The 17,839-nt window shown below is 43.6% G+C and overlaps 1 protein-coding gene across 3 annotated transcripts in view; it reads right to left on the reverse strand.

The window, feature by feature from the left end:
• LOC143331338 (AT-rich interactive domain-containing protein 1B-like) overlaps positions 1–17,839 on the reverse strand; it is a 167,687-nt gene that overhangs the window by 119,858 nt on the left and 29,990 nt on the right. For all 3 annotated transcript variants that reach the window (XM_076748100.1, XM_076748099.1, XM_076748098.1), the window contains exon 3: positions 5,090–5,284. In XM_076748100.1, coding sequence (XP_076604215.1) covers positions 5,090–5,284 — 195 coding nt within the window. The remainder of the gene's footprint in view (positions 1–5,089; positions 5,285–17,839) is intronic.

Below are 17,839 nucleotides of genomic sequence, written 5' to 3' on the forward strand. Positions count from 1 at the left end.
GATACAAAGTTTTAATAGCAATAATCGCAAAATAGAATAAATGCTTGATTGGCCAGCCTAAGAGCGCCCCCCAGCTCACACCACATGGTGAGCATGTGATGCCGTGCTCATGAGCATCACTAAGCAGCATCTAAACCAATGAATCAGCTTCCTTCCATGTAGCTCCCTGTAAAGTGAGCTTGTCTCCTCCAATCAGCTGAGAGCTCCTCTATGCCACAGCACCGCTCCCCTGGGCCTACTCTCAGACAGGAAGAGGAAGTAGTTAAGGCCAATAGAGGAAATGACCGGTGGGATCAGTTTCACACAGGAGAGTGGCTAGGAGGGTTTTACTACAGAGACTAAATGTCACAGGGAATGACTTCGTTCTTCAAAGACCAGCAGGCAAATCACAACAACTCTACCGCGCACCCAAAAACCACTCGGTGGCATATTCACCGTACAGTTTATACTACACTAAAACACGGCAAAGCTATATCCTGTTATATGTAATTACTCTCTAAACAGAAGTATTTCTTGGTGAAAAATGAAAGAGCGGCTGCTCGATGGAATAGCTAATCAAAGCCAGTACCATGTTCTCACAGCGTTATGAGTTTAAGTCTGGCAGCTGGCCAATGCTGCCTTTCACCTCCTTTCCCTCTACCCCCTCAGTCTCTGCTGTCACACTCCAGTGTATACTACCTAATAAAGCAAACATGCCATAAAAAATAATCTCCAAATTCTTGAAATTACAGCTCTCTCATTTCCCTTTTTATGAGGTAGAAAGTATTAGACAGTAACAAAATATCACGCACTTCATCTGCTGTGTGTCGGCTGTAATATGGCCAGGAAGAGGAAGAAAGGGCGCCGATTTAATCCTTTCAAGCGATTTGTCTCACGCTGTAGCCAACAATCAACAGCAAAAACATTAGGGTCAATATATCTATAGGGTCTGTTAGAAATATACTTAGTGAATAGTGAGCCCTGATTCGACAGCATTAGGTGGAAAGTGACATGTTAACATATAAATAACACGTTGAGTAGTCTATAGGTCAAAAAGTCTTCTCAATCAATTCAGTTAAAGTATATGTGTCACAACATTGACGACGAGAGCTCAAAATATCTGCTGTTGTCAAACACCCACAGCACTCAAAAACCACCAGCAAACCTCCCACATTAATTTTTTTTTCAAAAGCTACTTCCTCTCTGATGGGATATTATATCTTTTTTTATTTTTCCGTAGCAGCCTTGATGTCTTAGAAATGTCTTTTTAGCCTGCTCTGCTCCTTGCAATCAGATGAGGTCACAGCAGTGCAATAGACTCAAAGAAAGACGGCATTTTCACTTCGATTTGTTACAAAACCAGCTAATAGCGGTCGTTGCAGAGCAAATTCTGTGTCAAAGGCAGTTGGAATGGTTCCATCAGCTGGAGGATGTCCTCTGGCTAGGGTTAATGGGAGTGGAGTGGGGGGAAAGGAACTGCAGAGAGTGCCGGAAGAACAAAATAAAGAACTTTTCAGCTTGGATTTCTCCGAGTAATGCAGGGTCAAAAAACAGGGGTCAAAACCACAATGACATCCTAATCTGGCGTGCGCTTGCAATTGTGTGTATGTGTGTGCGTGTAATCCGTTCTGTGCGGCTCACATCATGTCTCATTTCAGCCCAGAATCACAGACAAAGGTCACCGTTTGACCTTTTCACAGCTCAGAATTGCTACAGCGCACTTGGCTGATTAGTGTACACACAGACACAGACACACACGCCAAAACCGATAGAAAGACACACACTCACGGAGAGCAGAAAAATGAAAGCAATGCAGAGCTGAGCTGAGAGCACAACAAATCTTCTATTTGTTATATTGGCCAACTGCACAATGTAAGTTCAATTTCCAAACATGTTTACTCTTGGATCCAAAATCAAAGACAGGGACCTAGTTTCTTTGTTATTTAAATTTATTCTGGTATTTTGTGGCATTCTTTCCCTTTCTTTTGTCTCTCGCTCAATCGATGGACAATTAACTCTGTCTTAATGCCACTGAACAGGCTTGTTTTTGTTGTGTGTAAAATGTCATGTTTTTTAATGATCAATATTGTGTATTTTCAGTAATTACTACTGGACCTGACCTTTGCACTGTTACACAAGATGGGACTGGTGCAGCTAAGCGCAAACCCGCCCCCCACCCCCCATCTACCCCGTTAAGTTTCAGATGAATTGGACTGCTGGTTGAAAAGACTGTCCTTTAGCTGTGCTTGTCCATTAATAGCCGGGTTTCTTGTTAAAGTTCATTTCCCACACAGAGCCAAAATGTAAAAATGTAATAGTACGGGGGCTGGGAGCTTATTAGTCGATGGAAAGAGTGGATTTAGTTTTATCTATAGTCTGATGGCGAGTAAACAGGACCTGGGAGGAGTTGGCGTACTGCCTGCTGTGTTGCTGGGACATAAAATGCTATATAGCTGCAACACATAGGACGGATTTCTAGATTAAAGGTAAAGACAGCAGGATGCTACACTGATGCATGGCCGCTGAGGGTATTGTGGCTTTCATGCAGTGTTAACAAGCATGTGTGCTGATTGAACCATTTTGCCTTAAAGTAGCGTGTATTCATACAGTAACAATCAAAAACAAGGAAAGCAGCCCCCTGGTCACAACACAGGTTGGCATGGCAACCAATATGGGATCTATCAGCATAGGTGAAACAGGGCTTTGGCCAATGAGAGTGCTTGGGCAGAACTACCTGGTGTATAAATGTCAGCGAGGGTCAACTGCCGCCACATCATCGGCGATGATGAAAACACACCATTACTGTCACCAAATGTCACTGTGGCCATGGATCTCAGCCTCTCCTAGTTAGAGTGAATAATGTTTGTTCAGTAGGCGGCACGGTCTGTGTGTCAGCATGTTAAGTGAGGAAACAAGAGTAAGTGCTTTTTTCAGTGTGAGACAAAAGGCATGCTGGCTGAAATGTTCACTCAGTATGAAAATTACTATGCTAAGACTAACGATTTCCTTTTTTGACAACCTGCTTTTGTGCTCACAATGGCTTTTTGCTTGGCTATTTGTCTTGGTGTGCTCAATAGTCAAGGCTGTCTAAAAGAAGGTTTAACTACATCTCAGTAAATCACAGTGTAACTACTTAGACAGACACGACGACACCACTGCCAAATGGCATCAACTAGTGCACATGCTAAGTAAGTCTATTCACATTTGTGAACTACTAATGGCTGATGTGGTGCCTGAGCCAATAAAAAGAAAGGACGCTGTGTGAAAATAGTGCTGCACCTGCTGCATTTGTCTTTGAGTATCCTGATCCGTCCCGTCATTTATGGAATCAATACAGTTCTGTCCTAATGAGCTTTCAGTGTGGATATCTTAATTAAAACTGTCCGATGTTCCACAAAGTGGTGAAAACTCGCTCCATCCTTGCTTGTGAACGACTGAGCCTTTCCAGGATGCTCCCTTCAAACCCAATCATGACACTATCACCTGTTACAATGAACCTGTTCACCTGTTGAATGATCCAAACAGGTATTTTTGGAGCCTTCCACTACTTTCCCAGTCTTCTGATGCTCTGACACTAAATTAAGCAGCATTTTAGTATTGTAATTGTCCAAGATAGTGCTTCATTTAAGTGCTTTATGTATTCCTGGGTACTGCAATCTAAAACAATGCACGACGCTTCATGAGTTGCTCATATGTTGTGTATGTAAAATCCGCTATTCCGCTCTGATGTATTCTTTGAAAGAAGTATGAACTACATCTATAAAAATAGTATTTTCCTCTGAAATACAGTGGAATGGAAATACGAATTTGCACATAATGAATGTTCAAGTAAAGTGTCAAAACCGTAGTGCAGTGCTTGAGTAAGTGCGCGCTGTCCCACTTCTCAGCTCCACACTGTGCTTCTCTGGTTTGCGATGCTGTGCGTTAGGATTCAGGATTGAAATCAGGTGTTTTTGACGTGGTGTACCAAGAGCACAATGAATAATTAAAAAACAAACAAAAGCTTGGATATGGACTAATATAGCCAATATTCTTCAATTAAAGCATGTCTTTATCAGCCCCGATACTGATCTTGCAGGAATGGCTCGGGGCATCCCTGCTCCTCTCATCTGTCTTTTCCTGTTCTGCTCTGGCTTGTCTTCTCCTTTCCCTCCCTGTTCTGTCTGATCTCTCCCTTCCTGTCCAGTTCTGTTGTAATCTCTGCCTCCTTTGTCCTGCTCCGTTTTGTTCTGCTCTGTTCTGATCCAGGGCAGGGCTGTTGGCCAGAGTCACTCCACGCAGGCTGATAGATCTCTGGCTGTAGAGTGGATGGGAAACACATGGGCAGCCTTCATTCAACTCAAAAACAACTGCTTGAACCTGGCTTCCCGATGGAAAAACTTCAACAGAACATCATGCTGAAACTTGGCAGGGCAAGTCTGGATCCATAACTGTGGAACAGGCCCTTTGTAGTACTGAGGACTGGGTTTGCTCTGGCAGGTTTGAAAAATGTAACAATATGTATCTCTACAATATGACTGTCCAATCTGTGAATTTGTATTACATTCAAATGTCCTGTTTCTGTTAAGTGTGTGTGTGTGTGTGAGTGTGTGAGTGTGTGTGTGAGTGGTGAGAGAGGAAGAGAATATGAAAATAGAGAGAAACACAGAGGGTGAGATTTAAAATACCTCACATGAATAATGCAAGGGAATAATGCGACCCATACAGCAGGCATGTTGGACCACCGACACACCACACTATCGTTTGCACATGCACACACACGCACACACATGCACTCACACACAGCTTATCCCTTAAGATGATCTTGCCAATCTCAGCACGACTAAAATATTAATATACAACCCATGGAAAAAGATTTGGATGAAATCCCTTTCCTGCTGATATTTCAGATTCTAAATTCTTGATGTTACATCTGATAGGTGACATCTGCGTACCTATGTGTAACTGATACAGTTATTCATTTGCATTTATTGAGTTATGGTAATCATTCCCATTTTTTGCTCATGGCATGCAAAGGGGATTTTAGGCTTGGTTACAGCTGAATGTCTTGGGCAATTTTTCCCACACAGAAACCAGGGTGTGATGAGCTTATGTGTGTGTGCGTTGGTACCTGTTGTGGTGGTGGTCGAGGCTGCAGGTAGGGGCTCTGGGTTGGGCCTGGAGGGGTCTGCTGAGGGGGGCTGAAGTACGTAGGGGTTCCCTGCTGCCCCGCCTGCTGCTGCTGCTGCTGCTGCTGTTGCTGCTGCTGCTGCTGCTGCTGCTGGCTGTAACCCCCCATCCCCTGTTGGCCATATGGCGCCACCTGCTGAAACAACCAATCACATTAGGGTTAGAGGGAGATATTAAGGTCATGGCTGAGGCAGAAGCAAAACTTTCACTTTAGATTAAAAGTAATGCAAAGAGGCAGTTGGGTGCAATTAGACGCCTAACACAGCAGATCCATTCATATAAAAGCAGGAGAGTCTTCGAACCTGTAATCTTCTTGGAAGTAGTGGAAAATAAAACCAAAACATCCCACCCAGCCTTCACAAACTGGCCTCTATCCATTTCCCACTTCAGCTGATTGTCCCTCAGCTAGAGTTCTTAATTTAGCTCAGACCAGGCTGGCACGCGTCTCCCAGCAGTCCTCTGCCTAATGAACTCACACTGCAGAGAAGTCTAACTTTATGTCCTCTGGCTTGCCAAATGCATCCCCCTCTCTACATTATCTCCGTCTCGGTCAGCTCACAGATGGGATGAGGTGTGCTGGATATTACTGCTGGCCCGTCCCAGGCCGTAACCCTAATGAGGGACACATGGATGAGCTGGGGCATTCCAGAGCAGTGCGGTTAAAAAAACGAACTTGCGAGGGCCAAGCCACGCCAAGTGGCGATGCTGCATTACACGGTGCCTACCGGAGAGACATTGTGAACAGGGAGTACGTGGAACAAGCTGGCACCAATACAAATGTAGTCTAAATCCATCCTTGTCGTTTGTTATGACTACAGACAGCACCAGGTGCTCCTCGCTCCTCTAAGGATTTCCTATGGAGGCTGGGGTTTTCTCATTCACACACACACACACACACACACACACACACACACACACAAAAACCAAGTACAGACTATTAAACAACATTTACGACTGCTGGTGAAACAATTTGACAGCACTTTTCATGTCATATTCTTTCCCCATCATGTCACGCTGCTTTTTTATTCAGCGACAACCCAAAGAGCTGCCACAAACTCATCAAACAAGCGCACAGGGTGTAATTTGGGGCGTGTGCTAAGCTCATAGTCCACCTCCAGCCTTTTGCCCTAAACTTTGAAATGTCCCTTTAAATCTTTTTTAGCAGGCTTGGTCGAGTAAAACGCCCTCTCTCTTTCTCTCTCAGAGTGATTTATATCTCAAATGATAGTATTATAGGGACTCCAACGTGACGTAACTACTCCACTACGGTCTTGTCTGATCAAAAGCAAAGAGTGCACACATCCAGAGTTTTACAGTGACTGTTATGAGTGAGAGAACGCAATCATAAAAGCCTTGTTGAAACTGATGGCTGGTGTAAAATAGAGTGAAATCTGATCTGGCTGCAGAGGGCAAGTGGAGATTAATACATTTGAAATAGTTTTGAAGAGTAACTTCCTTTGAGTGGGTGTTGAAAAAGAAATCTTCCCTCAATGCAGGCCAGAGCTTTCTGACTCTCTGAATAGAGATGATTGGACAATGTAGAATACTTTTCACTTCAATGGAAATCTGATTAGAAAGGACAGGTCTGTGTGTGTGTGTGTGTGTGTGTGTGTGTGTTTTGTGTGTGCGCAGAGTGTGAGAGTGTCATTAGGCCGATGAGACAGACAGACAGGGTGAGATCAGTCTCGCTGGCAGAGAGGTTAATAGCATGGCCCTGCTCATGCCAACAGCACCACTGGATTCATTACTGCCAGCCAGGGCAAAAACACACACACACACACACACACACACACACACACACACACATGCACACACGCACGCACGCACACACACACACACACACACACTCACAGACACAGTACTCACATACCAGTGTACTCAAATGAATACACATGATTCAAGTTGTCTGTATAGGGGTTTGTTAAAGTAAGAAAAACAAACAAATACTCTCAGACACACACACACACACACACACACACACACACACACACACACACACACAGCGGCATCATTAGATGTGGATCAAAACCACTCTGATAAAACAGCAGCAACTCTATCCAGTGATCAGTGATGACAGGCTGGCGTAACACAGTGGGTCTCGACTGGAACAGCACTGTTATGGGATTGGCAAGGATTAGGTCGCCATGGAGATCGGGACCAGACAACCGTGGGTGGGTTCCTTTCTTAGACAAATACAATGACAGACAGACAGACATGGGAAGACAGTGACAGAGAGACAGATGAATAGGTAGACAGATGTAGGCAGAAAGAAAGGCGAAACACGGGTTAACAGAAAACGGTTCTTTAGGTTTGTGCCTCCAAAAAACAGTCCTATAAATACTCTTGTTATAAAGCATGCAAAGCTAATGAATAAATAATAAACCACGCTCGTTTCTGTTGTCTTAAAAATTGCCAGTTTGAGTTGCTGAGATTTTATATGTATAAATACACCTGGGACACAGTGAGCAAGCATGCTGGAACGAGGAAGTGTGAACACACCAACGTTATGTCTGCTGTCTCTGTTTGCTTTGGATCAGGGTAAAGTGTCCCGTGGCTGAATGGATGGGTAAAAATACGAGTGTAGAGTTTCTCTATGTCATTGTATGTGTTGATTTTTGACAGCAATGAGGAATAAATCAGTGTGGTTTCTCTTCTCACGACTGGGTCCTGCCATACACTGATAGCTCCTCTTCGTCCACTACATCAAACATACATGTCCAGAAACACACAGCAGAAGAAGCGAGGCCTTCTTTTTTATGTGCCACCAGGTTAACTAGTGCATGCAACAGAAAACACCATTTGCACACTCATTGCATAGTTAACATCACGACACCATTTTCAGATCACACACTGCATCATCCTCTGGGTTACATGGGACATAACAACACGAAACCACACAGAGATCCCACCGAGACAAGACAAACCACTGACATTCAATCATTAAATACCAAGGAATACCAATGGTGGAGCTCCAAATCATGGTTTACTCCTATAACTACTTTATATAGAAAGACTTTTACAGGGGACATTTAAAGAGTGCCCTTTTTCAGCGTACTCAACAAGAGATACTGACAGATATGCAAGCAGGTAGACAGGCAATCAGGTAAGCAAGCAGAAGAGACAGACACGGAGACAAACGAAAAAAGACAGAGAAATACCGTCAGTCAGTCAGTCAGTCAAACAGGTACAGAGACAGCAGGCAGACTGGAGGTCTAACAAGTAGCAACCTGTCACAGTGGCTTTGGGAGGGAAGAAAGAGTCATTCAAATGCAGCTTCTGTTTGATCGCTGGGGGCGACTGTGTGAATGTACTGTACCTACTGAGCACACACCAGCTCACTGAAACCTGATTTTCTTTGACTGAGAATATGCTTAGTGATAAACAGACTCGCGGTGCTGTTGCTTCTAACAATAAAAATAACTGCTGGAAGTGGAAAATAAGACCATTCTCTGCCTTTTTCTTCCACTCAGGTGTGTGGAAGCAGACAAAATAACAGTGTGATTTATCCAGAGTGTCTTGGCAGGCGCACGGTGTCAAATAAATGTCTGTAATGAAATGACAACAGATGCGAAGTGCTGTAGGGAGAAATGATGCAGAATAGACGTCCTGCGAAGCAAATAATTCACCATAAACTGCAGAAACAGTGTGATGAAAACAAAAGCCTTGGCGGCATATTAAGACACAAACACTCACACGAACAGTGAGAAGAACTCAATCAAAAATCTATCAAAACAAGAGTCATGTGAAAAGGCAGACAATATCTTCCTGCTCTGCAAATGGAAGTAATAAATAGCCATGCTAACCCTCATCCATGACAGTGGTGTGTGTGTGTGTGTGTGTGTGTGTGTGTGTGTACGTGCACATGTGTGTGCCTTAAATCAGCCGTTTAAAAACCTTGCACGGAACAAGGCACTGCTTGTAATTCAATTGGGCCAATGAGCAATAGACAGGGATTTTCATAATTCTGTCAGAGTGGCGATACGGCTGGCTGGCAACCGGGACCACAGGTCGCCCGTTTTGAGTGACAGATGGGCTCAGCCAACCAGAGCGCTAAGCAGAACCACCACCCACGACCCCCGAAACACACACACACACACACACACACACACTGAGAGGCATGACAGGCACACATAGGCACCGCATCAGCATTAGCATGCTGTCATGCTAGTTGGCCGCCGCAGAAGTGCCAGCTTGAAATAAGAAAAATAAATAGAGAAAGGGTTACAAGTAATAGAGTCAGATGAGCTGACAGAGAGTGAAACAGAAGAGAAGCGACATAAAGCATGATACAGACATGTGAGGAGGCAAAGGAAGATGTTTAGAGAGAGACATGGAGAGATAGAAAGAGAGGAGATAGACGAAGGGTGTTACAGATAGAGATACTTAAAGGGAAGGATAAAGCGATGTTTCATGTGATAAAGACAGAGAGAGACGGATAAAGACGGTGATGCAGACAGAGGGATATGTGGAGAGAAAGGCAAGTGTAAAAAAAGAGGCAGAGGAAGGAAGGAAGAAGAGGCTTAGCGGAAGGACGGGGATAATGTGAAATAATGATGAGGACGATCGGAGAAGGAAAGAAACCGTGATGGCGTGGAGCTTCAAGTCGTTTTACTCTCATAATCTGAGGAACATATAGGAGAGGCAGGACAGACAGAGACAGACAGATACTATGGATCCCACAGGATCACTAGGTGAACGTAATTCATTCATTACCATTAACGAGTTGGACAGAAGAGCAGCAGCAGTTTGAGTTCTGAGGCCAGAAATGAGAAATGTGAGCTGTGCTCATACGACACACAGATTTAAGTGTCTACTCAAAAAAAAAAAAAAAAAGAGTATGCATACCAAAAAACATTTGTTTGTCATTTGCGTGTGTTGAAACTATTATCCCACAATGCAATACACACAGGAGGAGGGAGGAGGGAGGAGGAGATGTAAGAAATGTGAGCAAAGGTGGTTCAACAGCTCATGAAAGAGCTCAAGAAAATGAAAAACAAAATATGAAATATTTAAAAACTGTTCGGTTTTATGACGACGCAGTTTCGATGTCCAACAGTGCACATACTGTAGAATTCTTATTGGCATAAAGTAGTTAAGTGCATTAACTTAACAAACAGTATCCTATAAAGATGAACCCAAGTCAGTATGCATGCCGGCATATTTTATTTATGTCTCCTTTCCTTTGTGAACACACTGCTCTGCCTCCATGCTGAACAGTTTCAGAAGCCCCATCTATAAAGATGGAAATGACCAAACAGCAGTTAATAAGAATCTTAATAAGTAATCCACATCCCTGCAATGACTGCAGGACACACTGATGAAAAGAAATGATAGAATACACTGTTTGCACTGTATTATATTTATATCCTGCACACTGATGAATGCTGCAATACCCTATACCCACTATGCTAACATTAGCGCACATTACAGTAAAAAACGTAGTCCATTCAAACAAACTCATTTACATGCAACTTTTATAACTTGTACTTAATCATACAAGGACAGATGCTGATCAGGGACCTGTTGTGGCAGGTTCAGTGCGTTTGTCCCGATGGCAGCCATGTTTCTACAGCACTGTTTGCAAAATAAGTGAAGGAAGATAAGACTTCTTCAGAAGCCCTCCAGCCATTTTGAGGCGCCACCACATCACTTAGGTAAGGTGTTACAGAGACAGGAAGAGGCCGAGATGTTTGAATAGAAGCACACAGAAGTGTAAGCTTAGCTACTGTACTCGCTGACAGTCAGCTGCTCTTTTACAATAGACTCATCCTCGCGTTGGTTAATCGCAGCACCACTGGAGGGACGCGAGCGCAAAAAGCCAACGACATTAAAATAATTACATTTGTACACAGAGTGCAAATTTAAATATGACTCGCTCACATTCAGACTCTCCAGCAGTTCAGTCAATCTGAAACCTAACTTAAAGGCAGATAATCAAAGGAAATTTCAGAAAGGGAGCGCAGCGGGGGAACAGTGAGGGAGAGAAGGCAGTTGACAGATGTGTCAGTCAAAAGAGTGAAAAAAGTAAAGCGGCGTCAAAATAACTGCAACAACTACTTTCCCAAAGCTCGTCTGCCGTAAGTGGCTGAAGCGTTTAAATTATCCGACTGCAACTCTTCTCAGGTGACCTGCATCGTCCCCTTTCCTCATGCTGTCTGATCTATGGCACCTAGAAAAAGAAAGAAAAACTTTTTTTTTTTGTTTAGATCGACAAAGTAACGTAAAACCAATGAGAACGGAGGCATTATACTGTACGGCAGAGGGATCACATCCACAGCATAATGTCTCCTATAACGGCTGTCATATTCAAACATCTTGCACTGATAAACTTAATGATGTGCTCGATTCATGAGCCTCATATGCTGCACAATCCAGTTGTTCTGTTTCACTCCCGTGCATCAGGAGAACATCTCAAAATTGTGTGACCAAATTGTGTTGAGCGATAACCCTCGAGCTATGTGGAACAAGAAACCGCTGGGGATGATCTGAATCTGGGCAACTAAGACAGACAAAGACTCAGATGATCACTGCACATTGTCAGGATGGAAGTAAAATAATTGTAGTGACAACTTTACATTAAAGAAGTAATCTACTTAAAGGAACAGTGATGGTGAAGCCACTCTCTAAAAATCTTACATATATTTATACATAATCTTATTAAATCTTATTGTTTAAGATTAAAAATCTGAGTTTTTTTTTTCTATAATTCTTTTTCTACAAAAGGTTTACATTTGTATTATTATAGGAGGGAATCCAACAAACAAAAAGTAACTTTTCCATTTCATTGTTTTCTTGATGTATACTCATTTTACAAATTTTTTAATTGATTATTAACGTGGATGTTGTCTGCGGTGTCCTTCCTTTGTGATTGATTGCTGCAGCCTGAGGCTTTAGTATAGAGCTGCTTTGGCTTTCCACTGTGAATCTGCTGCCTGACGACAGTCCATTACAAAAACAGTCCATATCTAATCCACTCCGTGCCGACGCTGTGTGGGAACACAACTTCTTTTGCCTGACTTCAGTCTCCTACACACCTGTCTACCAGGTGTGCGTTAGGCAACTCTGAGTTTGTCACTGAATCATAGAAAGTTAGTTCTAATTTGAACCATGGGATCATTGCTAAGACCCCTGCAGCACGAGTGCATTCATGACTTTGCTCTGGTCTAAAACCACGAGGTGCGCGTGCTGTAAGGTCCACTCTTGACATCTTTGCAACGCACAAAGTTGACATCTAAAGAAACACATCACTACTTTTGCATCTGAGCTGAGTCGACGAGAGGTTATCGTTAAACTCAGGAGCAAAACAAATCAAGCAGCTTCTTCAGCTCGGCGCGGCGATAAGATCAGCCGCTCACAGCCGACGCCACGTGCACTCATCTCTGGTACGCAGAACGAGGCGGGAACGCCGTCGCTGGTTTGTGAGTCGCAGGCGAAGGTGAGTCCCTTAATGAAATGCGAGGCGTCGGAGGGAAGGATCAGCATCAACAGGCTCATGATTAAACATAAGGGGAAGGAGAGGGGATGCATCAGCGTGCTCGTCATCGTCCTCGCATCTCTCCCCCGAAGGTGACGCCGTTCTCTGTCGCTCCATGCCTCTCTTTGATCTGCCCCCCCCCTCTCCCAACACACACATTGGGAGGCCCTTGACACCACAAGGAATGAGCTGCCCTCACCAGTGTGAGAGAAACAGTGAGGGACAGGAGGAGTGATATACAGCGACCTAGACACTACACATGGAGCCAAGACTAAATATAAAAATACAGCAGCAGTCACATTCAGGGAACAAAGAAAAACTAGGCTGCAGATGAATTAACTGTTTTTTTTCTTTTTTCTTTTTTTTTTTTTTCCATTTGCTTGGGCTTTTTTTGTTGATATGAAACATGGTGCACTTCATATACCGAGAGGTTTTTATTCCCAAATGAAAACACAAGCCTGTCTATTCAAAGATTGTGACTTATCGACCTGGTGATAACATCAACATCGCACTGACGGCGAGTGAAAGCGAGCAGATAGTGTAGCTTTCCACTGATAGACACACAGGCGTGTTTTTCTATATTTTCATCTCGGATCCCTTTCTGAAGACTGCCAAATGTTGCTCTCTGCCCCCTGTCTGTCTCTCTTTATTTTTCCCTCTCTCTAATTCTCTGTTTCTGCTCACATCAATTGATGGCTGGCTGTGACTAGCGGTGCCTGTGTTGTTCCAGGCAGAGCTGTAATGGAGACATTTGGAGAGGCAGAGCAGGGCAGGTTAATGCTCTTTGTAATGTGTGTGTGAACAGCGTTTTATTTTTTTTCTCTCTCTCTCTCTCTCTCTTCTTTTTTTTTCCCTTTTCGCGAGAGCCTCTGGGCCCCGTGCCACCGGCTCCAAATGTTTTCCCCTACTAAACTCCTGACCCCAATCTGTGGCCAAGAAAGACAGAAAAGAGAGGGGAAATTGAGAAAGAGGGAGAGAAAAAAAAGCAAATGTGATTCATTGGAGGGGTCAAAAATGGATCTGAACGGCCGAGGGAGGGAGGGAGGGCGGCGCAGTTACTGATACTGAAGGAGTTACAGCAGGCTTCCCCAAAGAGGGAACGTGAGCGAGACACCGACACAGAATTTCTCAATGTTTGTATTGGCAATTTCAGGGGGGAAAAGCACGACCTAATGCTACATCAAACTCAAGCTGAAGTCACTTTTGACAGATAAAAAATAATCATCATTAAATTGCAAAGTGGGGAAGAAGGAAAGACGGCTCAGGACACATGCAGACGTCACGATTCAACACAAAGTAGCCCTAAAGCGTCTTTCAGATCAATCATTCCGGCATGCGGTGCTTCGGCACATTTTTCACCACTCGCTGTGATGACAGGCTCGAACTTGTGTAGGAGTCATGTCAATTACATCTGAACAGGGAGGAGTGAGGGAGCGAGAGGGGGTGGGCTTCTAGTTGAAACACGCTTGTTCACCATTAGCGGTCGACATCAGCGCAGGAGATTACACTCGTATTTTACATCCCCTGCTGCGAGGCTCGCTTCTCGGATGCTTACGCTCTGAGGTGCCGCTGTGCTAAACGACAGCGACACAATGGATTGTCGGGTTCCTTCAGGTCGGCGCGGACGCTGTGCGGCGTGTTGGAGATGAATCAGGTGCTGGTGGTGTCAGGACGATGATGTAAAAGGGTTCCGGGGAAGCAGGCCTGTGTTGTCCATGACACCTTCTGAAGGGTCAGCGGGCACTTATCTTTGCCTTCCTTGTGTCAACACCTTGATTCAGTGAGTCCATGCTGGAGCGCTCATGAGCAAGCTTCGTGTACCTCCTACTTTGAAGACAGGAGGAAAAACTAAAAAACAACTTCCGCATGACAGCTTGCCAGTTTATTAGGTACACCTAGCTGAAACTAATACAGTTTAATACAACAGCCCTGTAATAAATCTTTCCTTTGAGAAGGTTACAGTGTTTTTGACTGTTATGAGGTGTTGACTTTATGGTCATTAGAGCTGCACTGCATTATACTGAGAGGTGTTTCTATGAGCGAGGGGAGGCTACATATCAGACACACCTCTGCGTCTAATGCAACGCAGCTCAACGGCACAGCAAACTACAGCTTTCAAAATGACCATAAAGTTGAATCAACACCTCTCTAAAACAACAAAAACTGAACATTGTAACCTTCTTGAAGGGAGGATTGACAGCAGGACTGTTGTATTAGACTCCATTACATTTAGCTAGGTGTACCCAATAAACTGGAAACATGTAAGGATATATTTATTGCCATGTCAACCAGCTCGGTAGGAATTTTGAGAGAACCACAGGAGGGAACATACATCGCTGCATGATCACTAAACAACAGAACACACAACATACAGAACACCACACTGCCATACTGACAAAAAGATCTATAAGCTGCATTGGCCTGAATATGAGAGGATACACAAACATTCAGCACCGTCTCTGTCTGTCTCCTTTCTCTGTGGTTACTTGAACGCAACTGAGTGCTCCTGATGTTTGGTTAATACTAATCTACTAGTTAAGGATGATTCTCTGGAGATGGTATAAAGGAATTGTAAATATTAAATATCTTATTTGAATAACATGAACATTTCTGTTTATCTATCATCTTGTATTCAGCCCTTATCTGGTTGCAAAAGGGTGTGTGGGGGGGTCATCTTAAAACTCAGATGGATTTACATTCAATTCAATACGGTATGCTAGACGTTCTTTGAAGTTACACTCTATGGTCTATACAGCCGGGCTCTGTCTTCATCTTCTCCTCTTATACCAATCAATGTCTTCTCAGATCTGTTTTCAAATGTTGATGGCACATCACGTCTCTTCGCTTCAACAAAATGAAGCCCAGAGAGTGCGATGCAGGAGCAGACTTGACCTGCGTAAAAATCTATCTCTAATCTGGGAGAAAAATGAGATGAATTCTCGGTGAGCCAATTAGAGCAGCGACTAATCCCCTAGTAACTCGTCAAAGACGTAAAGCATCCCTTTCTTTCCTCTCTCTTCCTCGCACCCTCCATTTCGCTCCACTTTCATCTCTCTGCTCTTTTATCTTATCAATAGGCACATATAGAGCGCTGTAGACACAGAGCGCCGAGCCTGGATCTTTGAAAAACACTCAGTTTGTGACGTTTTACACCGCTCGCCTGCATTCAACACTAAATTATATTAAATTCCGACATCACTTCACCTGCCTGAGTGAGAATGATGGAGTTTACAGCTCATACAACTAATGCAACAGCGAGAAAGACCTGTGCTTTGTAATTTAACTAATGGCTGAAATGAAACAGTGTAACCCACTGGGTCGTATCATATATATCACAATTTACTTGTATATATTACATGTGTGTGCTGCTTCTACAGAATTTACTAATACATGTCCCGTTCTGTGTTTTGCCATCTTCCTTTATGTTAGATCTGAAATACACACACTTTACATTGATGTAATTGATAGCATCACTTCAACTGGTCTGTGAAATGGGAGGGGTTACCTCCCCACTTTCCAGTTAATAGCCACGTAGCATCGTCTCCACGTGGAGTCTGATTGGCTGAGAGCCACTCCACAGCAGCAGGGTAATAAAAGTTACAAATGAGAGCAGGCTATTAGAGCCATTGACGTGCGTAGGCTAGCTTGCTAATTAATTGATCCTGAAACTTCATCTATTTTGTAGCCAGAGAGGAACCCTTAATTAATCAGCCTTTCCATATCGTTGTCCTCCTTTCTTTCAATCCTTTTCTCTCTCCTCTGTTAAGCCCCTTCCCCCCCACCCCCTCTCACTCCTAATGTCTTTTTTAATTGTGAGGTGAAAATGCCCAGGGTCCCATGGGCTGGCATGGAGTGCAGGTCTGGAGTTGTGAAGGAGATAGAAGAAAGAAAGTGTGTGTTGTGCGGGTGTGTATCTGCATGGTTGAGATGTGTACTTTCAACGGCGAGGCACCGACATTTCGAGAGCCTTTCAAATAGGGAGGGGCGTGACGACGCTGGAGTGGTCCCCTTTGTACCCCTACCCCTCCTCTGCCTCCATCTTTCCTGGCAGAGGGGCTGATTTATTGGGGCTTCCCAGCCATCCGTCAGAGCCAGCAGCGCTGGCTGCATTAACCCCAGAGACAACCCCAGCACCCGGGGCCCCTAAGTGCTTCCAAGTGGCCCTCGCTCTCCCCACTGGTGAGGAACCCCCCTGCCCAGGCTCAATCGATGTCGTAAATTACCCATCTAACTCCCTAAAGTCGATAGCCCACAAGATGATGTTTGGACAGACAAGGACTTTTACCAGCTTTTTATTTTAATGGAAACTTAAAAGCCCAATCAACTATTGTCTGACCCTGTAAAGTACACTCACAAATTTCATTTTAATTATCACCGCTGTGTTTGTTTCTGAACTGGTAATAGTCTTAAATTCACACTGGATTTAGTCAAATGTCCACAAACATTAATGATGTAATCTAACCTTTTTCCACTGCCAGAAAACACCACAAACTTTCTAACTTCCTGTCTCTTTAAGAGACCTGTCAATCACTCTTTTTCATTTGGAGATTTTGTCTCAGCAGGAAAGGGTAAATAATAAAATTAGCAATGGCTGAATTAGCTGCTTGTGTTTTTAGGCTCCTGGTATTGGGTGCTTTGGTGCTGAGACAGTGTGTGTGTGTGTGTGTGTGTGTGTGTGTCTATATATAGTATTATTAAATTATTCTCATAACCATTTAATTCAAATAAAAGCTTTATTGAGTGTCTGCAACTATTTTCAAAAATCTATAAAGCACATAGCTGATAATTGCTTGATACTTCATTTATTTTAGTGGTTTCAGCTGTTTTGAAAACCACTGGTAAATAAGATGCATTGGATAAATTAAACACATGAAGTGAATAAAAACAAAGGAGAAGAGCCATCTTGAATTGCTGCTTATTATCCAGGAATACACACAGCCAGGGCCCAGTTAAAAGGAAAACAGGCATTTTAAGGAATACAGATGCATTATTTTATCTGTTCATTTGTCTTGTTTTTGCCCACTGATCATGAGTGAATAAAGACGAAGTCTGAAAAATCTTTAAAAAGAGAGTGTGACTTGACGAAGGGTATACAAAGCGGCAGAGAACAGCAGGCTTGTGAAGGGGTTTGTATGGAGTGAACAGGCGGAGGGTCAGCCACATTTCCACTTGACTTTAAATGCTTGGCTTCTATCAAGTTGGCCCAGTGTGTAAGGA

The sequence above is a fragment of the Chaetodon auriga genome, chromosome 14 (genome assembly GCF_051107435.1).
Source record: "Chaetodon auriga isolate fChaAug3 chromosome 14, fChaAug3.hap1, whole genome shotgun sequence".
NCBI classification, from domain to species: Eukaryota; Metazoa; Chordata; class Actinopteri; order Chaetodontiformes; family Chaetodontidae; genus Chaetodon; species Chaetodon auriga.